Genomic DNA, 12249 nt, shown 5'->3' on the forward strand with positions numbered 1-12249 from the left:
CAAAACGCAAGTAGCAAACAGACATGAAACAGAAACAGAGTCAATAACACCTGAGGAAAGAACCAAAGGGAGTGACAGATATAGGGGAGGTAATCAGGAAGATGATGGAGTCCAGGTGAGTGTCATGAGGCACAGGTGCGCGTAACGATGGTGGCAGGTGTGCGTAATGATGAGACAACTGGCAATTTCGAGTTCCGCAGAGGGGGAGAGCTAGTAAACATGGCAATACTACTGTTTGTGTATTAAAGTACATACACATTTTTCAATTATTGCATCTTATTTAGTGTTGAATTTTCAACTGAGGAACAAGCAATGATCAACACAGCTATCTCAACTTATTTCTTTAAACTTTTATTCACTTAAATTGTTCCAGTATTAAAGCAACAAGTAAAACATTTAGAATGTCCTTTGGTGGGATCTCATTACACTGTAGTATACTGTAGATATAAACCGATATAATTTGATGTCAACACGTTGCCAATACTGAGGAAACTCTGCCCCACCAAAAGGAAATAACAAAAATTGAAACATTTTACAGTAGTTTTCATCTGGAGTAGACACAGTAACAAGTTGCCTTTTTAACACTGCTTGGTCAATAGTACAAAATAAGTTATTACATGTTGTTTTTGCTCTGAAAATAACTGATGATTCCTTTAGCACTGTCAGCTCAAGTGAACACACACTTTGACCAAAGGTATCAGGTAAAATAAGTATACAGATGGTCAGATTTCTTTTGGAAGGTATTACACATGTGCGTCACTAACATTGGACAAAATATCTTTCAACTGACAAAATATCTTTCAACCGACAAAATATCTTTCAACCGACAAAATATCTTTCAACCGACAAGGGTTACAGAGTAACGTTCACAAAAGCACAGGTCAGTGGATGGAGGGGCTGGGTAGGACTGGAGGGAGGGGCTGGGTAGGACTGGAGGGAGGGGCTGGGTAGGACTGGAGGGAGGGGCTGGGTAGGACTGGAGGGAGGGGCTGGGTAGGACTGGAGGGAGGGGCTGGGTAGGACTGGAGGGAGGGGCTGGGTAGGACTGGAGGGAGGGGCTGGGTAGGACTGGATGGAGGGGCTGGGTAGGACTGGAGGGAGGGGCTGGGTAGGACTGGAGGGAGGGGCTGGGTAGGACTGGAGGGAGGGGCGGGGTAGGACTGGAGGGAGGGGCTGGGTAGGACTGGATGGAGGGGCCGGGTAGGACTGGAGGGAGGGGCTGGGTAGGACTGGAGGGAGGGGCTGGGTAGGACTGGAGGGAGGGGCTGGGTAGGACTGGAGGGAGGGGCTGGGTAGGACTGGAGGGAGGGGCTGGGTAGGACTGGAGGGAGGGGCTGGGTAGGACTGGGGGGAGGGGCTGGGTAGAGCTGGAGGGAGGTGAGGGGGACAGCTGAGGAATATAGGGAGAGAGATAGAGAAGTAGGAACAGGAAGACAGAAAGATAAATAGAGAGAGAGAGACAGAGAGACAGAGAGAGGGACAGAATAAGAAAAGGAGAGAGAGAGAGAGGGACAGAAAAAGAAAAGGAGAGAGAGAGAGACAGAGAGAGGGACCGAATAAGAAAAGGAGAGAGAGAGAGAGACAGAGAGAGGGACATAATAAGAAAAGGAGAGAGAGAGAGAGACAGAGAGAGGGACATAATAAGAAAAGGAGAGAGAGAGAGAGACAGAGAGAGGGACAGAATAAGAAAATGAAAGAGAGAGAGAGAGAGAGAGAGACAGAGAGAGGGACAGAATAAGAAAAGGAGAGAGAGAGAGAGGGACAGAATAAGAAAAGGAGAGAGAGAGAGAGGGACAGAATAAGAAAAGGAGAGAGAGAGAGAGACATAATAAGAAAAGGAGAGAGAGAGAGAGACATAATAAGAAAAGGAGAGAGAGAGAGACATAATAAGAAAAGGAGAGAGAGAGAGAGAGAGAGAGAGAGAGAGAGAGAGAGAGAGAGAGAGAGAGAGAGAGAGAGAGAGAGAGGGGGACAGAATAAGAAAAGGAGAGAGAGAGACAGAGAGAGGGACAGAATAAGAAAAGGAGAGAGAGAGACACAGAGATAAATAGAGAGAGAGAGGGACAGAATAAGAAAAGGAGAGAGAGAGAGAGAGAGAGAGAGAGAGAGAGAGAGAGAGAGAGAGAGAGAGAGAGAGAGAGAGAGAGAGAGAGAGACAGAATAAGAAAAGGAGAGAGAGAGACAGAGAGAGATAGACAGAGAGAGGGACAGAATAAGAAAGGCGAGAGAGAGAGAGACAGAATAAGAAAAGGAGAGAGAGAGAGAGAGGGACAGAATAAGAAAGGAGAGAGAGAGAGACAGAGATAAATAGAGAGAGAGGGACAGAATAAGAAAAGGAGATAGAGAGAGAGAGAGAGAGAGAGAGAGAGAGAAAGAGAGAGAGACAGAATAAGAAAAGGAGAGAGAGAGAGAGAGAGAGAGAGAGAGAGAGAGAGAGAGAGAGAGAGAGAGAGAGAGAGAGAGAGAGAGGGGGACAGAATAAGAAAATGAGAGAGAGAGAGAGACAGAGAGACAGACTTGGGTAAGATTTGTGGCAGTCTGGATGGATTACCTTATATCCACAATATACTGACAGCAAAGAATGCTTACATTTCCTTTTTTATTTTATTATTTTTCCTCCGGCTCGATTTCTCTTTTTTATTTATTTTTCAAATCAGCACGGATAGGGACAGTTTTATGTAGTCAGCCAGTCAGTCAGCCAGTCAGTTAGCCAGTCAGTTAGCCAGTCAGTTAGCCAGTCAGTTCAGCCCAGAAGCAGTTCAGTGCAGCCAGCATCAAACCCCTGGGAACAGGGGCAGCTAGCAGCTGCTGGCCTTGCTATCTAGAGCGTGCTGCCGCTGATTGGTTCACAGCTGCTGTTGCCGTGGCGATAAGAGAGGAAGTGAGTAAAGTGTCTGTCATCCCCAGTCCCACCTTTTGACAGTAAGGGGGAAAAGTCTCTGGTATGGCTTAGGTCACTGGTCTCCGTGGTCGGACTGGTTTGACTTTTTATGAAGCAAATGCTCAAGTTAAACTCTTTTTTTAAATATCTGGTATTTACTCTAATTTCTATATATACTTTTATTTTATTTCCTTAAATTAAAGTTTTCCGTTCTTTCTGGCACATTTCCTTACAGACAGTGTGTGTCCTTGCTGTGTCTGGTGGACAGCTCGTACAGTACATTACAGTACAGTAGAATAAACTCATGGGTGTTGTAGTTCTGGTTGTAGTTGTAGTTCTGGTTGTTGTTGTAGTTGATTATTGGGCAGTACGCTCCACCAGTTCATAATAGAGAGTAGGTCTATGGTTCTCAGAGCAGAGTAGGCCAGGGCCAGTAGGAGGCCCCTCTAAGCAGCATCCAGCCCAGCAGGAGCAGCAGCAGGGTGGGGAGCGATGTAGGCGAGAGGGCGGCTTGACCCGAGTTGGGCCCACCACAGCTCCCCAGCTCCGACTCACAGCGGGGCTTCTCACACAGCAGGCCCGTGTAGACCGGGGTACACTGGCACCGCAGGTTGTTCAGACAAACACCACCGTTCTGACAGCGCAGCAGCTCGTTGTCACACACTCGGGCTGGGAGTGAGAAGGAGAGAAATGTTTGACACACATTTATATATATATATATATATATATACACACAAACACACCTGGAGAAGCAGACGGTGCACTACTCACTAGTCTGACTGTTATGTTGATATACAAAAAGTCATGTGATCTGAGCTGATTTTCATCTCATGGTCTAGTCAGTGCAAAAACTCAAGCTAACAGCATTAAGTTAAATTAAGCATTTTCAGGACTTTGCAGATCAATCATCAATAACATGTATGTATTACATTCAGAATTTCCAGTGATACAATTCATAGATGTCAGTCATTTATACTGGTTAGTAAAAAATACTAAAAAACAACATCAACGTGTCATTTTAACTGTAGAAAGACTGAACTGAAATACAGCAAACTAAAAACGGAATTAGAGAATGTAAAATGTTTATTTTAACAAAATTTAAAACCATCTGATTCCCACAGTTCAGAGGACAGGCAGGATAAGGATGGGAGAAGACCACAGTTCAGAGGACAGGCGGGATAAGGATGGGCGAAGACCACAGTTCAGAGGACAGGCGGGATAAGGATGGGAGAAGACCACAGTTCAGAGGACAGGCGGGATAAGGATGGGAGAAGACCACAGTTCAGAGGACAGGCGGGATAAGGATGGGAGAAGACCACAGTTCAGAGGACAGGCAGGATAAGGATGGGAGAAGACCACAGTTCAGAGGACAGGCAGGATAAGGATGGGAGAAGACCAAAGTTCAGAGGACAGGCAGGATAAGGATGGGAGAAGACCACAGTTCAGAGGACAGGCAGGATAAGGATAGGAGAAGACCACAGTTCAGAGGACAGGCAGGATAAGGATAGGAGAAGACCACAGTTCAGAGGACAGGCAGGATAAGGATGGGAGAAGACCACAGTTCAGAGGACAGGCAGGATAAGGATAGGAGAAGACCACAGTTCAGAGGACAGGCAGGATAAGGATGGGAGAAGACCACAGTTCAGAGGACAGGCAGGATAAGAATAGGAGAAGACCACAGTTCAGAGGACAGGCAGGATAAGTATGGGAGAAGACCACAGTTCAGAGGACAGGCAGGATAAGGATAGGAGAAGACCACAGTTCAGAGGACAGGCAGGATAAGGATAGGAGAAGACCACAGTTCAGAGGACAGGCGGGATAAGGATGGGAGAAGACCACAGTTCAGAGGACAGGCGGGATAAGGATGGGAGAAGACCACAGTTCAGAGGACAGGCGGGATAAGGATGGGAGAAGACCACAGTTCAGAGGACAGGCAGGATAAGGATGGGAGAAGACCACAGTTCAGAGGACAGGCAGGATAAGGATGGGAGAAGACCACAGTTCAGAGGACAGGCAGGATAAGGATGGGAGAAGACAACAGTTCAGAGGACAGGCGGGATAAGGATGGGAGAAGACCACAGTTCAGAGGACAGGCAGGATAAGGATAGGAGAAGACCACAGTTCAGAGGACAGGCAGGGTAAGGATGGGAGAAGACCACAGTTCAGAGGACAGGCAGGATAAGGATAGGAGAAGACCACAGTTCAGAGGACAGGCAGGATAAAGATAGAAGAAGACCACAGTTCAGAGGACAGGCAGGATAAGGATGGGAGAAGACCACAGTTCAGAGGACAGGCAGGAGAAAGATGGGAGAAGACCACAGTTCAGAGGACAGGCAGGAGAAAGATGGGAGACGACCACAGTTCAGAGGACAGGCAGGAGAAAGATGGGAGAAGACCACAGTTCAGAGGACAGGCAGGATAAGGATAGGAGAAGACCACAGTTCAGAGGACAGGCAGGGTACGGATGGGAGAAGACCACAGTTCAGAGGACAGGCAGGATAAGGATAGGAGAAGACCACAGTTCAGAGGACAGGCAGGATAAGGATAGGAGAAGACCACAGTTCAGAGGACAGGCAGGATAAGGATGGGAGAAGACCACAGTTCAGAGGACAGGCAGGATAAGGATGGGAGAAGACCACAGTTCAGAGGACAGGCAGGAGAAAGATGGGAGAAGACCACAGTTCAGAGGACAGGCAGGAGAAAGATGGGAGAAGACCACAGTTCAGAGGACAGGCAGGAGAAAGATGGGAGAAGACCACAGTTCAGAGGACAGGCAGGAGAAAGATGGGAGAAGACCACAGTTCAGAGGACAGGCAGGAGAAAGATGGGAGAAGACCACAGTTCAGAGGACAGGCAGGAGAAAGATGGGAGAAGACCACAGTTCAGAGGACAGGCAGGAGAAAGATGGGAGAAGACCACAGTTCAGATGACAGGCAGGAGAAAGATGGGAGAAGACCACAGTTCAGAGGACAGGCAGGAGAAAGATGGGAGAAGACCACAGTTCAGAGGACAGGCAGGAGAAAGATGGGAGAAGACCACAGTTCAGAGGACAGGCAGGATAAGGATGGGAGAAGACCACAGTTCAGAGGACAGGCAGGATAAGGATGGGAGAAGACCACAGTTCAGAGGACAGGCAGGAGAAAGATGGGAGAAGACCACAGTTCAGAGGACAGGCAGGAGAAAGATGGGAGAAGACCACAGTTCAGAAGACAGGCAGGATAAGGATGGGAGAAGACCACAGTTCAGAGGAAAGGCAGGAGAAAGATGGGAGAAGACCACAGTTCAGAGGACAGGCAGGAGAAAGATGGGAGAAGACCACAGTTCAGAAGACAGGCAGGAGAAAGATGGGAGAAGACCACAGTTCAGAAGACAGGCAGGATAAGGATGGGAGAAGACCACAGTTCAGAGGACAGGTAGGATAAGGATGGGAGAAGACCAAAGTTCAGAGGACAGGCAGGATAAGGATGGGAGAAGACCACAGTTCAGAGGACAGGCAGGAGAAAGATGGGAGAAGACCATTCAGAGGACAGGCAGGAGAAAGATGGGAGAAGACCACAGTTCAGAGGACAGGCAGGAGAAAGATGGGAGAAGACCACAGTTAAGAGGACAGGCAGGAGAAAGATGGGAGAAGACCACAGTTCAGAGGACAGGCAGGAGAAAGATGGGAGAAGACCACAGTTCAGAGGACAGGCAGGATAAGGATAGGAGAAGACCACAGTTCAGAGGACAGGCAGGGTAAGGATGGGAGAAGACCACAGTTCAGAGGACAGGCAGGATAAGGATAGGAGAAGACCACAGTTCAGAGGACAGGCAGGATAAGGATAGGAGAAGACCACAGTTCAGAGGACAGGCAGGATAAGGATGGGAGAAGACCACAGTTCAGAGGACAGGCAGGAGAAAGATGGGAGAAGACCACAGTTCAGAGGACAGGCAGGAGAAAGATGGGAGAAGACCACAGTTCAGAGGACAGGCAGGAGAAAGATGGGAGAAGACCACAGTTCAGAGGACAGGCAGGAGAAAGATGGGAGAAGACCACAGTTCAGAGGACAGGCAGGAGAAAGATGGGAGAAGACCACAGTTCAGAGGACAGGCAGGAGAAAGATGGGAGAAGACCACAGTTCAGAGGACAGGCAGGAGAAAGATGGGAGAAGACCACAGTTCAGAGGACAGGCAGGATAAGGATGGGAGAAGACCACAGTTCAGAGGACAGGCAGGAGAAAGATGGGAGCAGACCACAGTTCAGAGGACAGGCAGGAGAAAGATGGGAGAAGGCCACAGTTCAGAGGACAGGCAGGATAAGGATGGGAGAAGGCCACAGTTCAGAGGACAGGCAGGATAAGGATGGGAGAAGACCACAGTTCAGAGGACAGGCAGGATAAGGATGGGAGAAGACCACAGTTCAGAGGACAGGCAGGATAAGGATGGGAGAAGACCACAGTTCAGAGGACAGGTAGGGTAAGGATGGGAGAAGACCACAGTTCAGAGGACAGGCAGGATAAGGATGGGAGAAGACCACAGTTCAGAGGACAGGCGGGATAAGGATGGGAGAAGACCACAGTTCAGAGGACAGGCAGGATAAGGATGGGAGAAGACCACAGTTCAGAGGACAGGCAGGATAAGGATGGGAGAAGACCACAGTTCAGAGGACAGGCAGGATAAGGATGGGAGAAGACCACAGTTCAGAGGACAGGCAGGATAAGGATGGGAGAAGACCACAGTTCAGAGGACAGGCGGGATAAGGATGGGAGAAGACCACAGTTCAGAGGACAGGCGGGATAAGGATGGGAGAAGACCACAGTTCAGAGGACAGGCGGGATAAGGATGGGAGAAGACCACAGTTCAGAGGACAGGCGGGATAAGGATGGGAGAAGACCACAGTTCAGAGGACAGGCGGGATAAGGATGGGAGAAGACCACAGTTCAGAGGACAGGCAGGATAAGGATGGGAGAAGACCACAGTTCAGAGGACAGGCAGGGTAAGGATGGGAGAAGACCACAGTTCAGAGGACAGACAGGATAAGGATGGGAGAAGACCACAGTTCAGAGGACAGGCAGGATAAGGATGGGAGAAGGCCACAGTTCAGAGGACAGGCAGGAAAAGGATGGGAGAAGACCACAGTTCAGAGGACAGGCAGGATAAGGATGGGAGAAGACCACAGTTCAGAGGACAGGCAGGATAAGGATGGGAGAAGACCACAGTTCAGAGGACAGGCAGGATAAGGATGGGAGAAGACCACAGTTCAGAGGACAGGCAGGATAAGGATGGGAGAAGACCACAGTTCAGAGGACAGGCGGGATAAGGATGGGAGAAGACCACAGTTCAGAGGACAGGCGGGGTAAGGATGGGAGAAGGACACAGTTCAGAGGACAGGCAGGATAAGGATGGGAGAAGACCATAATCTATAAAACCAGACATGTATTAAGAGCATGCTGTTTTCACAATTGTCACAATGCCAGACCATGATGCATTGCAGTATGTTAGCAGTTTTATTTCCAACATGATTTTGTCAAACATGTTCTCTTGCCCATTTCTCTTCCTGCTGTAGTGAATGAAACTTTTCTTGTTGTGCCGGTCAAAATGGACACCTGGTCTTTCAGCACTATCTGGAAGATATACAACTAGCAAGAATAATGTTCTTATTCCCATTCCAAAACAGTAATTCCATTCTGTAATAGATAGAGCATGGACTGGCAAATTTGATGGTGTGGGGGCCACAACATGAGGGGCCGCAGTGGCTCACAGGTCTGCATACCCACACATGCAGTCAACTGACTTCTGCAATCAATCCATTTGTGCAGTTAAACTACATAGATCTCTTAACTAAATACATTATACCAGTAGCCAGAGCCGGCCCTAGCATTTTGGGGCCCTAAGCGAGATTTGGTCGGGGGTCTCCCCACATTGCGGTCAAAACATTTTTTTGAACCCGTCTTGACTGCAGAGGAAAAAAATAAAAATAAATGTAAAGTTAATTTCCTACAATTTCCACACATTTTACTATGGGGCGTAGAGAACATTTTGGAATTTTATAAAACATTTCATACAATTATACTAACTTCTACTTCTACTAACTTTTATTTTCAGTTTTCCAGCATGGGGCAGAGAGAATATTTTCTGTTTTAAAGCTAATTTCCAGGATTTGTACACATTTTGCCATGATGATATGATATCGGTGTAAAGGTTGTCGTAGTCGTTCTCCTCCTCAGATGAGGAGGAGCATGGATCGGACCAAGATGCGGATTGGTAAGTATTCATGATTTAATGGCAAACCAACAAAACACTACAAATTAACAAAACAACAAACGTGACTAACCTGCAACAGTCCTGTGTGTCCCAAACGCTGACACAAGAACAAACACCCACAAAACACCAGTGAAACCCTGGCTGCCTTAGTATGACTCCCAATCAGAGACAAACGATACACACCTGTCTCTGATTGAGAATCATACCAGGCCGAACACAAAAAGCCAACATAGAAATAGAAACCTAGACCAACCCACCCAACTCACGCCCTGACCAACTAAAACAAATACATAACAAAGGAAAACAGGTCAGGAACGTGACAATCGGAGTGAGAGTGACCAACCAAATCAATTGTGGCCCCTAGAGGGTAGGGCTCCTTGGCACATGCACTGTTTTTCCGATCGGTATTCGGCCATGATCATTTAAAGCTTAGATTGCTGGCTAGACTTAACTTACCAATTGAAAAAATGGTTAACTGACATGGGCTGATTAAGTGACTGTCAGAGACTGACATAACAAGAGAAAAACTACTAATGTAACAACCATATTTGGAAATGCCACCTTGTGTATTCTACTATTCTAACTGTCAACAGGAAGTTGAGACCAGTAAGGCCACCTTGTGTATTCTACTATTCTAACTGTCAACAGGAAGTTGAGACCAGTAAGGCCACCTTGTGTATTCTACTATTCTAACTGTCAACAGCAAGTTGAGACCAGTAAGGCCACCTTGTGTATTCTACTATTCTAACTGTCAACAGGAAGTTGAGACCAGTAAGGCCACCTTGTGTATTCTACTATTCTAACTGTCAACAGGAAGTTGAGACCAGTAATGCCACCTTGTGTATTATACTATTCTAACTGTCAACAGGAAGTTGAGACCAGTAAGGTCACCTTGTGTATTCTACTATTCTAACTGTCAACAGGAAGTTGAGACCAGTAAGGTCACCTTGTGTATTCTACTATTCTAACTGTCAACAGGAAGTTGAGACCAGTAATGCCACCTTGTGTATTATACTATTCTAACTGTCAACAGGAAGTTGAGACCAGTAAGGTCACCTTGTGTATTCTACTATTCTAACTGTCAACAGGAAGTTTAGACCAGTAAGGTCACCTTGTGTATTCTACTATTCTAACTGTCAACAGGAAGTTGAGACCAGTAAGGTCACCTTGTGTATTATACTATTCTAACTGTCAACAGGAAGTTGAGACCAGTAAGGCCACCTTGTGTATTCTACTATTCTAACTGTCAACAGGAAGTTGAGACCAGTAAGGCCACCTTGTGTATTCTACTATTCTAACTGTCAACAGGAAGTTGAGACCAGTAAGGCCACCTTGTGTATTCTACTATTCTAACTGTCAACAGGAAGTTGAGACCAGTAATGCCATCTTGTGTATTATACTATTCTAACTGTCAACAGGAAGTTGAGACCAGTAAGGTCACCTTGTGTATTCTACTATTCTAACTGTCAACAGGAAGTTGAGACCAGTAAGGTCACCTTGTGTATTCTACTATTCTAACTGTCAACAGGAAGTTGACACCCCGACTGAGTTGTTTTGTGTTGTTCTGTAACTGGCCATTCCAATCGGAAACACGTTCCTTTTATCATTGCCACTACATTCATTAGCAAAATGGTGAAGGAGACATTCGCCGTGCGCCATTTTGCGGCGCTAGACTCGGAACCCACGGATGGGTGTACACCATGTAATGAATCGCAGCTCTGCATAAAGTTTCCCCACAGCCCGTGGCCGTTTCCAAAACACTGAAGTGGCTTTAGATGAGATGAGAGTTAGGTGGGAAGTAGTGTATTTAGAGCCGGGGACACCGAGGCTAGTCTATTCCCAACAGAGCCAAGCTGTCAAGCAAGCTGCAGGCAAACAAATCAACAAACTCAGCCCAGCACATAACAAAAACAACTGATGGAGTGAGACAAATAAACAGTGTTATACAAGCAGGGCCAAACCAGCTCACCGTCGCGCAACAAGAGATAGTCGGAGCTCATTCAGCTCTCCATGAAAGTGGAATACAAGAGATAGCCGGGGCTCATTCAGCTCTCCATGAAAGTGGAATACAAGAGATAGTCGGAGCTCATTCAGCTCTCCATGAAAGTGGAATACAATGTGAAAAAGTAAATATCACAAGAATGACTGACATCAACCAGTCCTCGCTCACATCATCTCCACAGCTGCAGGTAAGACCTTCTGATTTTATGACAACATCTTTAAAGGCTATATGTGATACAGTAATAACACTGTATGTAATAGTCTATGCAACTCAACAGAGTTTTTATGGACACCCTGTCAAAAGACTACAAGTTCCAGAATCCAACCATCAGTGTGCGTTCGTCATCCATTATGTCCGAGAATGGTTTCTCCTTTACAATGCAAAATGAGACTATTAATGCAACGTTACCAAGGAAATCATCATATGGAAGGCTTGCTATTAACAGCCAATATGACACGTGACAATGACGGCACAGATGAATGGATGCTTTATCATCTGCTCTGTCTGTATCAGAGAGCGCTATCAGGGAAATGTGCAGGAAGACCAACCTGGTAATGAGATGCGTGCGTTCCCTGTTGAGGGGTCAATCAAGTGAATTAATTAAAAATACATGTTTTACCCCTAGAGCCTCTGATGTTATCATGACATGAACACGACTCTATTAATTAAACATCAACCTTTTGTTTTATCCATACATTTTAATCTCCCATTGCCCTTTGCAAAAAAATTGGATTATTTAGCAAACGGGGGCCTTATTAGTTTTGCCGTGACAAGAGGATGGTGTGCGCATATTCATTCTCTATCTACAAGCAAAGCATTTTGGTGAGACCTAGGCCCTGGACAGATGCAATTCCTACCACATAGATGCTTCTTACTGATACTCGAATAATACAAGCAGGTTTGAACTAAGGACCAGAAACGCAGTGGAAACGGAGGGGAGACACTAACTACTTAAACCACTTAACATTGACAGATCGATTCAATACCAACGTGTTACCAGAGTTGGCAAAGAAGGGTGAGGAGAGCAGGAAAAGGTGCCACTTAAATGAAATGATGGTAAACTGAGACAGAGTCTCCCCCCCAAGCTGAAAAAAAAGTATATTTTAATATATGTCATGACTGT

General features: G+C 46.5%; 1 protein-coding gene across 1 annotated transcript in view; it reads right to left on the reverse strand.

Annotated features, from left to right (window-relative positions):
• Nucleotides 1–335: 335 nt before the first annotated feature.
• The window catches only part of LOC129858890 (netrin-G1-like), a 106070-nt gene continuing 94156 nt past the window's right edge, over nucleotides 336–12249 (reverse strand). Inside the window, exon 5 of the mRNA XM_055928127.1 lies at nucleotides 336–3550. Within this exon, the coding sequence (XP_055784102.1) occupies nucleotides 3291–3550 (260 nt within the window). The 3' untranslated portion in view covers nucleotides 336–3290. The remainder of the gene's footprint in view (nucleotides 3551–12249) is intronic.

This window comes from Salvelinus fontinalis, chromosome 7, assembly GCF_029448725.1.
Source record: "Salvelinus fontinalis isolate EN_2023a chromosome 7, ASM2944872v1, whole genome shotgun sequence".
NCBI lineage: Eukaryota > Metazoa > Chordata > Actinopteri > Salmoniformes > Salmonidae > Salvelinus > Salvelinus fontinalis.